Genomic DNA, 17,809 nt, shown 5'->3' on the forward strand with positions numbered 1-17,809 from the left:
CATGAGAAGATAGTGACTCAATTTTTCAATTTTGGTTGAACTTTTCCTTTAAGTGTGAAACTGAAGATGTATGTCTCAAAATCAATTTTTTTTTTTTTTTTCGTTTAATGGTAAATTTGATTTTCGGTCATTGTTGTAAAAGGGGGATGTGTTGTTCCAACTTGCATTTTAAAGTTTGACAAGTGTAGCAACAGTAACAGGTGGGAGTTATCGAGCGATCAGTTGGCTGCATCAAGTAACCTTTAAAAAATAATAATAATAAATAAATAAATAATACATAAATACAAAGTAATGTTAGTAATATATATAATAACAATAATAATTATAATAAATGATGATGATAATAATAACAATAATAATAAAGACATTTATAGACTTGATTTGCCAAACGAGGAATACTCGTGTTCTGTGTCCGTGCTTTTATTTTGAAGAACAACTTCCGCTCCGACCCGTCCTTATCGACGCCATCTTGTCGCTCCTCTGACAGCACAGGCAGCACTTTGTCTCAGCCAGGGGAGAAAAGGGGGGAGGAGGAGGAGGAGGGAGTCTCAATTGGACTGGCCCGGCTCACTTTGCACCGCAGACCCTGCAGCAGGACAGCGGACAGCGGAGGCCCCGAGGAGAGGCGGGGGGACACAGGCTCGAGGTGGAGCGGACACGGAGACCCCCTTTCAAGACTGGGATAGAGCGGGACACCGGGCGGGGAGGGGGCCCCGCATGATTCCTCGCTATCCGCAGGGCTGTGATGATGGTGGTGATGCACCGAGAGCACAGATTCCTGCAGAGCCCGACACACTGCACCACCACCCCGAAACCGGGCTCCTGCGTCCCTCCATCAGAGCCCAAAACCGGATTTCCAGACGGATGCTTGAGCCAAACAACCGGGTAACGGTCCTACCTCTGCGGGCTCCATTCATACTCCACCCCGCCGCGGGATGAGACCGGGATTTACAGCAGCGGACGCAGACACCAGCTTTGAACCGAGCCTGCGTTTCAGGTCCAGGTGCACGCACCGGGTTTTGTTTTGAAGACGAGAGAGAGAGAGAAAAGGAGTGGGAGAAGATGTTGGTGCGATGCTACCGGGGCAAGCTGTCGGTGTGGGCCGCTCTGTGCGTGCTGGTGCTCGGATGGTTTTACATCTACCCCGGCTACAAACTCCCCCGCGATAAAGAAATAGTGGAGGAGGTGCTGAGGCAGGGGGAGGCATGGCAGAAGAACCAGACGGGCATCGCTGTGTACAGGTTCGTGTCAGGGCTCAGATTTATTTATGTGTTTGGGGCTCCTGTTGGTGTCCGATATATCCATTTAATATGAGTTTAATTACCCTGCATCCACTTCAGATCATGAGTTCATGTTTAATTTCCTGTCTTACTATTGTCACAACAAAACCACTTGGTTAGGGTTAGTAAAACATCATGTTTTGGGCTGGATTGGCTGATTTCTCGGTTATGTTGCCATGGATACGGCCGGAGTTTGTCCGACTTCCTGTGAAAAGTAACTGTTTTTTTTGTCATCGCAAACAAAATTGTCGTGAAAAGCGACCTCAAGCAAATATCAGTTTTTTGTAGCCACGATCACGGCTGGAAATTGTCGCAATTTCTAGGTAAAACCACCCGGTTTTGTTGCCACAAGTACAGATGGAAATGTTGCAAAGTCTCGTTAAAAATATCCAGTTTTGGTCTCCACAAACCCGACTGGAAATTGTCCCTAGGTGGCGCTAAAAACACCCGCTTTTGTTTCCACAAACACGGCTAGAAATGTCACGACTTCTCGGTAAAACCACTCGGTTTTATCGGCACAAACATGGCTGGAAATGTCACAATTTCTCAGTGAAACCACCCGGTTTTGTTGCCACAAGTACGGATGGAAATGTCGCGAAATTGTCCCTAGGTGGCGTTAAAAACACCCGCTTTTCTTTCCACTAACACGGCTGGAAATGTCCCGATTTTCCGTATGTGTTTCTTTTGTCGCCAGAAACATCCTTAAAACAAACGTCCACTGGTGTGACGGTTACAAAAGTTGAAACGCTGTGATCCTGGGCTCCCGAGCTCCTAAAACATCACAACTCTCATTCTTCAAAAACAATCTTAAATGTTTGAATTTGTCAACACTCTTTATTTAGTCCCACAAACCGAATCACCGGGCCATGTGAGTTACCTCATGGCAGTGTTATCTAAATCGTATTCACTTGAGAATGCAGACGACTCTCCGAGGCAAAGCCGATTAGGATCATGAGGGGAAGGTGACACCTGCAGAGCGGTGGACAGAAGCCTGCAGCAGGATGTGATGCTCACTTAGAGCTGTGGTTTTTACTGAAACAACACTTTGTTGTGTCAGGATGTGCCAAGATAGAGTGAAAAAAGCTGAGGAGAGTCATATACAAACCTAAAATCTGTGATCACTGCTGCACTCGACCTCACACGGTGCTTCTTTGTCCCGTCATATCGATACATATCTCGTTTCGGCCGTCTCCTGGAGAATAATTCAGCAATTATTCTGGCCCGTCTCTCGCCAGACTCCCAGATGTCCTGTTGATGCAATTCATGTCAAACCATCCAGAGACCAGACTCATTCTTTCCCACATCCTCTCTGCACAGGAAGTTGCTGACAGAGTGCTGCGATCCGAGGAGGATGTTTGCAGTGACCAAGGAGAACTCGCCGATGGGCAAGGTCCTGTGGTACGACGGCGAGTTTTACCACTCACACACCGTCAACAATGAGACCTACTCGCTCTTTGTGCAGGTATGTAGAAGAAGAAGACGCAGTAAAAACAAGAGGTTGTAATCAATGTCACAAAAATCTACATTGCTACTTTTATTCCTCAGCTCTGTGGTGGAGTTTTTTCCCCTCAGGGAGCCACAAGACTTCTTCTTCACCACATGACTTTGAGAAATGACGCTGTGTTCTTGAGAAGTTGCTCAGACCAGATGATGGAAAAGGTTGTTTTTTTTGTCCCACTCAGCGCAATTTGACACTGTTGTGGCAACTGTGGGTTTCAAACGTGGATCCTTTTGCTGATCCGTGGTGGAGACGGGGGAGGTGGGCAGCGTAGGAGGCAGTGTTCTGCAGTGATGAGAGGGGAGTCGGTGTTGAGATGTGATATAAGAGGAGGTTAGAGCAACAAGACACCTTCAAGAGATGCTGCAAACATCAGTGAAATGCAATGATGAAAAGACACGACACATTCCTCTTTCAGTTTCAGATTTAAGTCACTTTAGGACCAAAACATTTGAGTTTTTATAGGGACAGAATATAGTTGGAGAGTGTTTATGTATCTTAGCAAAGTACGTTTCTGAAAAACCACAGATAATTTCAAGCTGTACGTTTCTGTACGTTGCAACTTTACGTTCGATTAGGTTCAGTTCGCTCGTCACAACGCTGTGCTTACGCTCCGGTTAGGTTTAGGCAGGTTATGGTTCGGAAAACATCATGATTTGGCTTAAGATAAATTTTGTAGTCACCACAAACACAGCTGGAGATTGGCCCGACTTCTCTTGAAAAATAGCCGATTTTGGTCTCCACAAACACAGCTGGAAATGTTCAGAGGTCTTCTGAAAAGTAGCTGGTTCTGTCACCACAATCACAGCTTGAGATTGGCCCAACTTCCCGAGACAGAAAAAAAAACAACTTTGGTCACCACAAACACAGCTGGAAATGTCCTGAGGTCTTCTTAAAAAACACCCAGTTCTGTGGGCACAAACACAGCTGGAGATTGGCCCGACTTCCCGTGAAAAACATCCAATTTTTTTAACACAAACATGGTTGGAAATGTCCGGAGGTCTTCTTGAAAAACATCTGGTTCTGTCGCCACAAGCACAGCCTGAGATTGGCCTGACTTCCCTTGAAAAATATCCAGTTTTGGTCTCCACAAACACAGCTGGAAATGTCCCAAGGTCTCCTTAAAAACACCTCCATCAGCCTCATTGCCTGTAACTCCACCATCCCCTCCACCTCCCAATGTGAAAGTCGGTTCATAAACATGAAATGTAAACGTGATATGGCACGTTGATTTTGTTCAGATGTTGATAAGATACATAGGCTATGTCACGTACAAACTTGGACTTATCTGTGGTTTGCAGAAACATGCCTGCTCACATTATATCCTGGCGACTGGGCTGTTTTTTTCCCTCTTGTGTCTAATCTAAGCAAGGGATGTTTAAAGCATGAGTAAAAGCTGGAGGAGGATGTGAATCTCCCTCCTGAGTTACTTCCCATTTCCTTTACCAGAGAATATAGCGCAGGGCAAGAATGGACCAGTGTGCCTCTGTGCATGTGTAGATGCAAATCATGGCTGTCTGGCTATTTTTACATGGTTGTGCGGGTGTGTGTGTACATGTGGATGAGGGTGTTTGTGCCTGGAAACAGAACAAAATGAGAAATTCTGGTCTTGAGTGCTGTTGCTGTGGTTTTTGTAACCAGGGGGCGGTGCAGCTCACTAATAATCAAGATTGGATCCCTATTAACGTTTTTTTTTGCCGCAGATCCGCAGTTTAATATCCTGGTTTTGGGTAAATGCGATGAATATCTGACCCTAATTTGCGGGCGTGAACGGTGCATGTTCATTCATGAGCGATGGGGGAGGTGAATAAAGAAACGAGAATATGAATCGTGGCCAAGCTGAAGCACGGTGTGGGTGTGTGTGCGTGTGTGTGTGAGGTTGAATACACACAATGTTTTAGCCAATAAGAGTCTATGCTCTAGAAATCAAAATTAGAGCGAACACAATGAGTTTATTCACTGAGTAGTCATTAATTAGTAGATAATTAAAGATGTGCTGGTTTACTTTGTTTGAGGAGACGTCAAAATATCAAAACTAGGGCTCAAAATTAACAAACAAGTATATTGTGCAATCAATATTTACTTCATAGTGATGTGTTAAAGCAATGAACATATTGTACATTTTAAAGTGGTTTCAGGAGATATCTGCCACCGACCCCATTTAAAATCAGGTAAACACGACTTTTTATATCTGAAAAACTCAACAGCGATGTTTCTTCCCCAGAAGCAACGTCCTGGTTTCTTGATTTACATTATTACGTGGGGCAGATATCTCCAAACCTAAGTGAATGAATCCAAAAATATAATTGAATGGCTGGATCCCAGTGGGGGAAAAGGAGGATGATGAGGCATTTTTTGTGATTCGGTTGAGCTATCCCTTTAAAAAACCCTTAAAAAAGTCTGCAAGAGCTGTCTTGTATCGATTTCGTGCATAAATGACTGTTTGTTTTGTGAAATCATTACTCTTGTTTAAACAGGTTAGAAGTATGTTTTATTGCTGAATGATGTTAGCTAATAATTACACTGTTAAGTCTTTATCTGACATACATCACGTCTCATGTAGCTGATGGTTATTGTTCTCGTGCCTCCCCGCTGACCGAGGTTATGATGACACCCTGTTGCATTGTATAACTTTGTACTTGACGCTTGTATCTCCTTCGAACGCTCGCGTGGCCTATTTCTAGCAGGGCGGTTGCATTTCCTCTTACAGGCCTATATTGAGGCCAGTTATGTTTCTCAGAAGGAAGGTAACTAGTAGTTAGGTGGGATGGACGAAGAAGAAGCGCAGGCTCGCACAAACCATTATTCTCTGCCTTTCTCAAACTACCAGTGCTGTGATTGCAGGTCTGAACACAGACAACCAAGCTGGCAACAGCTACAGTATCTGAGCATCTGCCAGGGAATGTGCCAATTAGGGCTTTGACGGTTAATTGCTGGTTAGTTCAATGGCTCAAACAGAGCCTCCATACACACAGTTCAGTGGACTGTACAGTAGATTCCTCTGATCTCTTGTTGTCTGATGTTGCTGTTAAAAAAGGTTGTGTGAAGAAACAACAGTTGAGTCAAAGACATCTACGTACTGTGTTGCGGGAACATCTACAAGTTTCAATCAAGTTTCTGTCCTTTACTGATCTAAGACGTAAATTAAACTAGACATAATCAAAATAAAACACACTCTGGGTTTGTCTTTTCCAAGATCACCTCTGGTTTAATCTAAATAAATCATCAATTCACAGAGTAAAATGTGAAATTATTGGTCAGAGCTGTTTGTAAATACATTATCCCGTCTTCAAACTGACCTATGACGGGCTTGTGTGTGTGTTCAGCCTTGTTCATTCTCACATAAGGCTGCTGAATCCAGATGAGCTGGGCACTGTCGCCCATGGTTACTCCACAGTTAAGTGAGCTAATAAGCTAACGTTAGCTAGCTACAGCCAAGGATAGTTAGCAACGAGCAGCAGTTGTTGGTTACTCTGGTTATACTGCCCCTTATTTTTTGTTTTTGGAGCTATTTTTGTTATTCTTAGCCATATTCTTCAAATTACACCTTTAAATACATTTTAAAATAGCTCAAATCTTTTAGCTGTAAATGAGAATAGTGATACTGAATTAACGATTACCCAAAATATTGGTAAAAGAATTGGATTCCTAACTTTATCCAGAAATAGCTGGACCACATGCTACAGTAATAAGTGCCCCCCCCCCTCAAGTTTTAGTGGTGGTAGCTGGTTCCCCTCCCCAGCTTGATGTGGTGTTAGCAGGGTATTGTCCTCTGACTCAACTCCCTGTCACGGTCTAAAAGAGACCCTGAGGCAAGGAGGGGTGTGTGTGTGTCTGTGTGTGTGTGTGTGTGTGTGTGTGTGTGTGTGTGTGTGTGTGTATTCTCAAGTGTGCGCACTCCAAGGGGAATAATGAGCACAATTGTTTCCGCCATCTCGCTTAATCCATGCCTCCAACTTAAATGCAGCCAAGGCAAAGAGAAAGGACATTTTTGGCTCTTGCCTCGTGAAGCGTGGTATTTCAGTGTTCTCAGTGGCGGCTTTAATACTGTCCTAAGCCGGGCTTTAATATAGATGACGATAGGGCACTGATTCCCAAGCATGGGTACTAGTACCCCAGGGGGGAGCCTACTGTTGCAGTTGCCAGTGTGTATTTGGAAAGATTATAGAGTAGCTCAATTAATTTTAAAATACATAGATAAAGAAAATAACGGCATATACGGATTTAACACTTCTGAACTAAAACCCTGTTATGATTTTGAGTCTGTGAAAACCAATTAGCAAGCAAGTAGAGACGTCAGCAAGGCTGCCCACACTGAGACTTAATGGTCGGCCATGGGCTCTTTGGACTTCATTCTACATATTTAAAGAGCATTTTTACCACACATAAAAAACAGTGATTTATAACTATTATAGTTTTTTTCAACTATTTATTTTTCTTTAGAAAAGCTCAAATTGGGGTAATGGATAGCCTAAACAGTTGTAATAGTTAACCAATAAACCAATGGATAAACGGTAGAAACAGTTAGCTTAAACCAATGGATATACTCAATGGTTGAAACACCCAGTGCTGCCATGCCTCAACCCACCTCTATATCATTAATAATTACATAATATCCTCTTTAAAGTCTATACAAGGGAACACACTTGGAGCAGGTATAAAAGGGTACTTGAGTTCATTTGACAGGATGATGTGGAAAAGCCACCGCGGGGACCAGACAGACACAAACACTGTGCAGAGTCTGAAGACAAGACATTTACCAGAGCACACACCACAGCGTTGATTATGGAAGGGCAGGGAGAACAATCTCACAAAGTGAGTGTTTTCCATCATTGAAATTAGTTTTCTGTCAGAAGTAATGTGATTACATTTAGCTCAAATGTATAAGTCTTGTTGTTCTTTCCTGTTTGTCTACGTCTGCTGGGTCTTTATGATTAAATAATCTCTCAGTGTATAATAAAGACTTTGTTCTGGGAGCATATGCCAGAAATGTAATCTGATTCACAAGCTGCATGACCTCGACTTGCCTCGCTGCATACATCCACACTCGTGTGTCCGTCAGCACACGAGGCTGTGAGGGGAAATTAGCAGGTTGACTCGTGCAACCGGGCCTCAATTTTGGGATCTGAGTTGACAGAAAATTAATATTTGTTTATGTTGCATGTGTGCAAGTGGCTTTGTGTGTTTACGTCCAGGTGGTTGTGTCACTAACAAGAGCTGCATGTTTCCTCCCTGCCCAGGAAAACCCTCTGCAGCTGCCCCTGAAGAAGTGCGCGGTGGTGGGCAACGGCGGCATCCTCCGGCACAGCAAATGCGGACGGGACATCGATCAGGCCGACTTCGTCATGAGGTGAGAAACGACAGAAACCCAGGAGAGCAGCAAAAACACCCATCAGCCTTCGGCGTTAATGAGCACTGGTGTCGACTGTAGCCAGGAGAGAAAGACAAGAGGCAGAAAAAATGGGCCACAGCGAGGGCGAGAGAGAAAAGAGGTTAAGCGTGAGAAAGCAAAAAATGAAAATGATGATGGAGGAAGTGGCCGCAAGCAGAGACGAACAAAGCAGAATGAAACCCTCTGGTTTGAAGCAAACTACTGTAGACGCTAGATAAAGAAATGTGAGGCGACCGGGGAGAATCATTTACGTGTTATGAATCGGAGATAACGGTGTTTTTCCGTGTGAAAGAAGTAATCAGAGAGGTTTCTGTGGGTTTTGACAGAAGGAAGAAGAAACCATCAAGAGACTGACACCTACTCAGAACGAGCTGACGTGAAATATACAGCTGATAAAAGTCTAGATTAGATCTCGAGCATGAGGAAATGATAAACCCTTCACTCTTTTTTTACATCCTGACTGGTCAAACATCCGCGGCTGCTCGTGGATCAAACATAGTTTCATAATGAGATCTGTCAGTGTATAGTTTTGAAACACGTTGCAATCCAGAGTAGCTGCTGATCCAAAGACTTCTCTGTGTTTTTCTTCATATGTATAATGAGTATTGTCACCTCAGGAAAGCTTTTTCCACCTTTTACTTGAATTGTCAGTTTACTCTGCAACATGAAGGTTTAAAGAGGCCGTCGTTTCATTCCTCGTGGTGATACTGTTGCAGAAAAACCCAAGATGATGCAACTTAATGACAAAAACGAGAGCAGATGCACCATCACCACACCGTCAGTACATAATGTACAGATAGCGCTGCTCTGACGACGAGAGGAGCTGATGTGATTAGACCTTTGATTGCTACCAGCTCTCAACCGACCCCGCTGATAATGACTCTTCCCAGCTCTGCCCAGTTATAGCCTATGTTATATGTAATGCTTTATTTAGGCAACACGATGAAGCACAACTGGTGATACGTTGCTCTGAACGCACCACTAAACCTGCTGACGTCTGGCGGGTTTCCTGTGGGAAGTGAGCGTGAAATACGAGCCACCTGCAACCTGTTGTAGCCACAGATAAGCGGTGTGAGGTGTGAAGTTACTAAAGTGTCAAGATAAACTGCAGCGTTAACGTTACAGGAAGAAATTAAAGCTTGTCTATTCATGCAATATTATTTACTGTGCCTTCCTGTGTTCTTCAGCTACGAGCTGCCGGGCTGAAGCTAATGAAAATAGTGTAAAAAAACAGAGATCTCCCCTTTTAGGGGTTTCGAGGCTGCAGCTCCCGAAAGGTAACACAGGTAACTACAGAATCAGGCTTCACGGGTAGAGTGACACTGTAGCTTCAATTAGCTAGATAGCTCAGTTAGCTGTGCAGCTAGCGGTCCATGCGATGAGGAGGGGTGCTGGGGGCTAGCTGGTTAGCATGCGTAAATACATAAAACACGTCAAAACCGTTGCCTCTTCACATTCTGTTGATTATTTTTGTTGTTGTTTTGAATGTTCTCAACTAAAAATCTTACATATTGCACCTTTAATTCCTTTTGACGACGTTATGTGAAGATCTCCTCGGGTTTCTTCAGGGTTTTCAGGGTTTTCTACATCCAGTTTAAAAACTTGAATTAACTGTAAAAGTCTAAATTATCCAGATGTATAACTCTCACCTCACCTAACTGCTCACTCCAGACCCTGCAGCTGGCTAATGGATGCAGTGGATGGATGGACTTTGGGTGACTTGATCCAATAAAAGCAATTTACTTCAAATCCAATGAGTCCACCTGGTAACACAGAATTGGGGTCAGAAGTGTGAAAAAAAGTGTGTCCTAAAGCCGAGGCTGGAACGGGCCTGTTTGAATAAGATACCGGCCAGGGACCACATGTTTCGCCTGGAGAGAGATAAGAAAACGTCTGGTCATCATTCATGCCTGTTTCTGAGCAAATTTCGTGGGGGTTTTGCTCTTATTTGGGGAGTGGCCCCCCCAAAAAAACGGTGAAACTACTGAGATAGCCAAACATGAAATAAAGTAGGAACTTATCAAACGTTTGTAAGCAAAACAGCAGGAGGGAACACGACAGTCGGGACGCTGTGGCAGGTTTTCAATAATGGATCCTCCCCTGCTGTCCGTCACGTCCTGCATCTGCTGCTCACACAGCTCCGATGTGACATGTGATAAACTACCTAACAAGGTTAGCCGGAGGAAATAAATCCATAATGACGTTAATTATTGTGACTTGGCTCCACTAAACGCATTATCTTGCAAATATGAAAGTACATTTTAGAATAATTACGTCCACCTCTGCACCCTGGAATACATATTTTCTTTTATTTATAATGATATTTTTTGTATTTAACCCTTCCTAACTGAAACACAGACGGACATTATTGTCCCAGCTGTTGATGATTTTAATATTGGCACCCAAAGATGTGCAACCGTGTCTCCTCTGCTGCTATTGCTGATCATTAGCTCCCATTTCAAGTAATTAAAGACTGTTGAGATGTTGTTTCTGCTGCCACAAAGCCACATCACATCAGACTGAACCAGGAAATAAACAGCCACAATGACTTCAATAAATGTCAATGATTTATGCGCTGTGTATGTGTGCTGATGTAGATGAGTATGTGAAATATTGTCAAATATATCACTTGTGCTGTGCTTCTTTTTTTTTTTAGGTGTAACCTTCCACCGCTTTCAAAGGAATACGTGGAGGATGTTGGCACCAGGACACATCTGGTCACAGCCAACCCGAGCATCATCGAGAAAAGGTGATCAGCTTGTGTTTATAATCAAAGGCAGAGAAACGGTTCGCTTACATACGTAGATGGGAGAAGCTAATGGGTGATGCTGTGGAATAACTGTGTCGATGTGAGGTAATGCACTGTATGATATTGATTTTTAAACAAACAATTAAATCTTTGCGTAGCGGAGTTTATGGATGGATTTCAAAATATGCATTAGGTGAGGGAAGTACGTGTGTAGCACCTTTCGACAACAAGACAATTCAAAGTGCTTAAATATTTATTTATGTATCTGAAAGGGTCCCCCATTAGCTGGATGCTCCTGGGCACCAGCTCGCCTTCCTGTGGTCGTTAAAGCCAGAACATCATAATAACAATGGAAACTGAAACATTTTGTGCACATTCAGTCGAGAAATTATCATTAGATTAATTATAAATATACATTACCATTACCACGAGCAACAATAGATCAGTAATGTCAGTAAATAACGTATCCTCAAATGGTAATTGAATGAGGTCATGTCACAACACCGCTGTTGTTCGAGTCATCTGCCCCCTCGAGTGGTTTGTGCATTAGCTAACGCTGCTAACACTAACAAATGTTGGCTGACATTGCTAGCGCTAGCTAATGTTTGCTAACGTTGCTTACATTAACTAGCAAATGTTAGCTAATTCTAGCGAGCAAATGTTAACGTTGCTAACTCTAGCTAGCTCACGATAGGGCAGCACATTATGCTGGCACGGACGTATCAAGAAACCCGAAGGAAGCTGGACTTCCCGAGTGTGAAAACACCAGAATCTTCAGTGATTTGACTGAGCTGGCTAACTTCCGGTTTAGCACACAGCTAGCTTGAATGGGGATGAAATAATGTAATCGTGTGGCTCTTCTAGATTTTCCAACTTTTTTTGGACTGAACGGATAAAATCACAAGTCAGTTTGCGAGAGTTGTAATTAAGCTAACGGGAGAAAGTCTATTTGGGTCACAGTGCGTCCACAAAAAAATGTTATCAATATAACCTTGAAATAAAATCTATAAGAAACACAAGCACCTCACTAGGATTTAAAAAGAGTGAAATAACTTCTTTTCTGCTCACTCTAAGCTGCAAAATGTCCACTTTCTCTTCTGAGCTCCAGGGTCAGACCGAAACTTATTTCCTGTCTAGAGAAGCAGAAAAAAGGAAGAGGGAGCAGACAGCTCTGCAGATGACTCAGCCACACACACATTAGTGTATGATTGCCTGAAACATTTCAATCGGTACACCACAATAGATAGAATAACTTCTTTTCCACCCTCAGATTTCAGAACCTTCTGTGGTCGAGAAAAGCTTTCGTGGACAGTATGAAGGTCTACGGCTCCAGCTACATCTACATGCCAGCCTTCTCCATGAAGCCTGGCACCGACCCATCGCTGCGGGCGTACTACGCCCTGGCAGACACCTCCTCCAACCTCACCATGCTCTTTGCCAACCCAGAATTCTTGCGCACGGTGGGAAAATTCTGGAAAGCCCGCAGCGTGCACGCCAGGCGCCTCTCCACGGGGCTCTTCCTGGTCAGCTTGGCCTTGGGGCTGTGCGAGGAAGTGACTGCCTATGGCTTCTGGCCGTTCTCCGTGGGCCTGGACGAGCAGCCGGTCAGCCACCACTACTACGACAACATCCTGCCATATAAGTGGTTCCACGCCATGCCCGAGGAGTTCGTCCAGCTTTGGCATCTGCACAAAAGCGGCACGCTGCGCATGAGAGTGGGACGCTGCCCGCCTCAGGAAGGAGGTAGCTAGAGAGCCGACGTGACGGCGTTTCAGTTGAAGTCCAGGCAGGCTCGCAGGAAAACAGATGAAGACATTTTCGGCAGGAAGAATGGGTGCGCGTATTTCCTCTGAGGAGCTTCGGCACTGCGTCTGTGTCCACACACACTCCTGCTGTCCCCCCGCAGCTAATCCTTAATTATCATGAGAATGTCCTCCACCACCCAGACCAGACCAGACCAGCAGCACCAGGGACAGAAGACACACCGACACACAAAATAACCATACAGTACATTCCCAAAACTTGCCATATCTCCTCCCTTTTGTTTCTGAAATGTGTGTGTGTGCACGGATGTGTGTTGGGACTAATGAAGGTGAAGGTGGGGGATGTTTTTCTTTTTTTTTTTTTTGTTCTTGTATGGTGGCTACTGTATCTGAGTGACATATGGGGCAGCTGGACCAAACCCCCCTCTGGGTCTTTGTTAAACAGAGACAGAAGGAGCGGAGGACTGGGGGGAATAATAAAACGCACTGAAAGACCGGTGAAATGAGAGGAACAAGGGAGAGATAATGGCGTCGTGGTACCTCGTAGCTTGAATAGGACTGGAAGAAAAAAAGAGACTGGAAGAGGGGGGGGGGCGAGAAGAGTGAAAGCTGGCTGGTGTGTGTCTGAAAGGACTTTTTTCTCTGCTTTTTCTTCAACCAAGCGCTTGATTGGCATTCTCTGGTGCCAAAAAGAGCTTCAGTTCAAAGCAGGAGCCATTAGAAAAATGGAGTCTTAAGTACTACAAACCCCCAGAATGTTTAGCCGAGTTGCATCTTAACCCTTTTTAAGTGAAAGAAGGGAAAACGAGTCTACGTATTGTTTCCGTTTTTGCCAAATGTGATTTTCGGGATTAATGTGAATTCTTTATTTTTAGGTTCATCAGTGGCCATGGAGAGAAGGGAGCGAGCGTTATCGACATATTTAATCGGAAATGAACATTTGTTGCAAAAAAAAAAAACATTACACATAGGTACCTCGCCTCCAAGCGGACATCATCATCATCATCATCATTGCAGACTCACTGGTCGGTACGTTTTCACTCACGAACAGGATCCCCGACCTGCTTCTTCAGAGTGGAAGTTAACAAGTCACTTCTTGGTATCTGTGCTAGACTTGCCAAGTGCCATGCCGAGGGGAACAGTGGTCTCTTTGATACTCTCGCATCGTCTCTGTGCTCTCAAATGGCGAGGCACTGATATAAAGAGATGTAGCGACGGAGAAAAAGACTGATGTCACAAAGAAGTGGCATTTTACAGGAATGGGTGACTTTTGTTTTCTTTAGACGCTAAGTTGTGACGTATTGATTTGCATCAGGAAGAGCGACGCCTCTTTCCCGTGCTCCTTGTTTTTTATAATTGTGTTCTTTGTCGATTTTTCCGTGGGCAAGGGAAGAAATAACTCGCCAACACGACAGACACGTCAGTTTCTTTTTGTACTTGCAGAAGGAAAAACAATGTACTTGATTTGTTTTTGTTAAGATGTTATTTCAGAGTGATAAATGTTACCGTGCCATATTGTCAGCACTGCAAACTCTGCATGCAAAGTGCATCAAAAACACTCCTCGGGACTCAAGGTACAGAACATAGTCGTTTTAGTGCTTCATGCTTTTATCCACCTCCTTGTCTTGTCAAACTGAATGAGGTCCAGTGCCTTTGATACACGTCGAGGCAGAAAGATCATTCAAAAAACGAGGGATATTTCTAAGTCTGTTCATGCTCTTTGCTGTGTTTGATTTGTGATAGTGACCCTTGATGTCATGTAACATTAACTTAAAGAGAGCTACGTGTCGGACAACGTTAATGAAGTGAAGCTAACTCGAATCATTTCCAGTCCAGACGCACATGTGGCTCCTCGAGACAGAACTTGACGAACACTTTGACCAATTTTGTTTTACTTTACTGTGATGTTTTCTGATTTTGCACCTTTTTGTTTTGTTTTTTCTCCTCTCCTGCCCAGTATTGTGAATGAATGAGATGTGACATAAGTGTGAATTTTAAGTAAGCATGATGATTTTTAATGTATATGTGCTTTTTTGGTACACAGATTTGTATCTTTTATGCTCGGATTCATGCCCTCATTCCATCCTATCTGAGCGATACAAGAACCAGACTTCTTATTGAAAGGGAGACGGATCTGTCATGTAAATATTGGTCCGTTAGCAGAATGACCAATTAGTTTTAGTTCTCCAGTCGTTCTTTATAAGTATACTTTTTCAAAACAGCCACATGTGGACTTCATTGAGCCCGACAGGTCTAAATAAACTGCAGATGTTGCTAACAGAAAACATCTGAATCTCTCACACTGTGCTCCTCCTGCTACCGCTCACGTTCACATATCTTGTGCAACGTGTAGAACGATATTTAAAGTGACATCGTAGATTTTTAACAATTTCTGTTACTGATCCGGCATGCACATTTAATGCATATTATCAATTATTTTTTTACATTCCGATCAGCAGGTTTCATATCAAGTGGTTAAACATGCCAAAAACTCGTCTTTTATTACATATTAGATGCAAATTTGGGTACATTTGAACCTGGGCCCTGTTTTTACTTAGTTTTGGAGCCCAGGTTTAAAAAATGGCGTAATTACCCTTTAATAACATGTCTATGAAACGTTTCATCTTGATGAGAAGATTGATACCAATCTCGTGCATTTCCGTTGAAGTTAAAGCTACAGCTAACAGCTGGTTAGCATAGCTTAGCATAAAGACTGCTAGCCTACCAGTACCTCTACAGCTTGCTAATCATCCAGTTTATCTGTTGTGGTAAATTCATGACTTTTACTGGGGAATTTATTTAAAAGCAAGATGTAAACAGGTGGATTTTCAAAGCAGGGAAACAGCTAGCTCTTTCTGGAAGTAGCGGCTACATGCTAAGCTGAGCTAAGGTACGTGACTGTGTGTTGTTGCTTCATAATTAGCACGCGGATATGAGTCTCATCAATATTCTTATATAACTTATCAAATAACTGCATCTCCCAAAATGTTAAATTTACAAAACCATTTTATTAAAGGATAATTCCGCTATTTTTTTAACCTCTTGAACTGGTATTTACATTCTTTTGAAAATGACGGAGTTACCCTTTAAAAAGAAAAAAGGTATATGAATATTTTTGTAGTTTCATATTTTGGGAAATGCATGAAAAAAGATTGGTACCGCTTTCAAGTATTTCCGTTAAACTTGGAGCTACAGCTGACAGCTGGTTAGCCGTTAGCTTAGCAGAAAGACTGCAAAACAGGAGGAAACTGCTAGCCTACTAGCATCGCCACAGCTTGGTAATCATCCAACATATCTCTTGTGTTAAACCTGTGAGCTTTACTGGGGATTAACTTAAGATTCAAACTTTAGAGGACAGGTGGGTTTTTGGTTGCTTCAGAGTCCGACACCTCGGAGAAGAAAGCAAACAAGCGTTTATCCCAAAATGTCAAACTATCTCATTGAAGCTGTCAGTGTTAACAGGAGGCCCGTGACAAAAGGGGACAGGAAAAAAAAAGATCATGGCACGTACACAATGGCAGCATTGTCGTCCATTTCCTTTCCTCTTCCTGCCAACAGGTCACATTCATCAAAGCCTCAAGTATGCGTAGCTGCAGGGTGACAAATTGGTTAACGTCTGATCATGGAAAGGTCACATGTTTGATTGGCTGCAGTGTCCTGAAGCAAGACACTGAAAACCTGCCACTGAGTTTGTGTCAAACTGCAGGTTCTGTAGCCTTCTTTCACCTAATGCTCATAATATCTGCTACGACTTTGGTCCTGTTAGTATGAAAACAGCCAGTTGTGGATGCTGAGGTCTTAGTGCAGGTTCAACACAGCAGAAAGTCTCAGATGTAGAGATGTAATTGTTTGAAGCCACATTTTTCTGACATGTTTGAGTGTGAGGATATGCTTTATCACAAGTGACGTTACAAACTCAATGTAAAGTGGGTCAAACAGTGAAAGCAAATACATGCTGGCATTCGCTTTAATCTGATGAAACTGTTGAACGTGTAGGCAGGAAGTTAAAGCCGCTGCGTGCAGTGTTTTTATGCTATTTTAGATTATAGCATCTTTCAAATTATTATTTTTGCCGCTGTGAAAAAATAAATAAGATGATTCTGGTGTTGCTTGCAGCCCCTTTATCTCAGTCTCCTTGGGACAAAGTGGTAGAGCGGACAGCTTTTTGTAATCCTACCACAGGGGGCGCCAGAGTCACACATTTTAAATTTAACACAGCAGCTTTAATATAAACAAATTGTTAAAGATGACGTATATTTTAAATGACACTATACCAAGATTCTGTAGTTGTTGTGACGCAGTAAATTAGGTTAAAACAAATACAAATGACCATTTGTAAACACTGTTTGACTCATTTTTTTATCCATACCGGTCCAGAGGGCTCAACTTTCTTACGTATTTAAATATTTGATGTTATGCCAAACTTGGTTATTTTAAAATACCAGATGTAAATGTGCTTTATTTGCCTTGAATGATTGAATTTGTTAAAAAAAGAAGAAAAAAAAAACCGAGGGAGAAAACCTTTTGGAGGCATTGCTTTTTGCACCACCTCGACCATCGCCTCCTCTGCTCATTCGAGTCCATCTGATGTGAACAACCCTGCTTGAGCATGTTGAAAAAAATAAATCAGAAGTGCAGTTTAAAATGGAGCAAACCAATTGTATGTGCCACCTTGATAAAAATGTGAAGGATACATGAGAAAAAAATGAATGAAAACAACCATATCCATATACAAGGCGAAAACACTGGTGTCCAATAAAAGAAGAAAAAATGATATATTGCCTCCAGCTGTGTGGTTTTTCTTTCACATGATGGAGCGCCAGATGTTGCTCCGTAACGTTAACTCGCACTCATTTTTAGGTGACATGACAAATGTTGTGCACATGTGCTTGAAAGTGTTTGACTTCCTCCTGAATAGAAGCACAACTTGTTTAATGTTAAACCAGTCTCAGGCTCTTTCAGACCATTCCTGGGGTTTTCCCCTTCGTGTGGGCGCACAGGAATTTTCGCTGCCCATATAGTTTGTTTAGTGGTTATGAATATTTCTGCTCCCTGGAGGGAATGGCATCGGATAAAACCCCTCCTGCTTGCCACGGCTGAGTCTGCATGGCCCTGTTTTCTGGGCCA

General features: G+C 43.0%; 1 protein-coding gene across 1 annotated transcript; it reads left to right on the forward strand.

The window, feature by feature from the left end:
* Positions 1-416: 416 nt before the first annotated feature.
* Positions 417-17,458, forward strand: st8sia1 (ST8 alpha-N-acetyl-neuraminide alpha-2,8-sialyltransferase 1). Its single transcript, XM_084345545.1, has 5 exons — positions 417-1,241; positions 2,598-2,742; positions 8,019-8,128; positions 10,827-10,919; positions 12,190-17,458. The coding sequence occupies exons 1-5, from the start codon at positions 1,063-1,065 to the stop codon at positions 12,668-12,670; spliced, it is 1,008 nt and encodes a 335-aa protein (XP_084201671.1). The 5' UTR covers positions 417-1,062; the 3' UTR covers positions 12,671-17,458.
* The last annotated feature ends 351 nt before the right edge of the window (positions 17,459-17,809 follow it).

This window comes from Pagrus pagrus (genome assembly GCF_965226575.1).
Source record: "Pagrus pagrus genome assembly, chromosome: 23".
Taxonomy (NCBI): Eukaryota; Metazoa; Chordata; class Actinopteri; order Spariformes; family Sparidae; genus Pagrus; species Pagrus pagrus.

Bases quoted from the DNA above. Each gene is read 5' to 3' on its own strand.
- st8sia1 (XM_084345545.1), top strand. From the start codon at position 1,063: ATGTTGGTGCGATGCTACCGGGGCAAGCTGTCGGTGTGGGCCGCTCTG. The intron at 8,129-10,826 runs GTGAGAAACGAC...TTTTTTTTTTAG, and splicing joins CAGGCCGACTTCGTCATGAG to GTGTAACCTTCCACCGCTTT. The intron at 10,920-12,189 runs GTGATCAGCTTG...TTCCACCCTCAG, and splicing joins CCGAGCATCATCGAGAAAAG to ATTTCAGAACCTTCTGTGGT.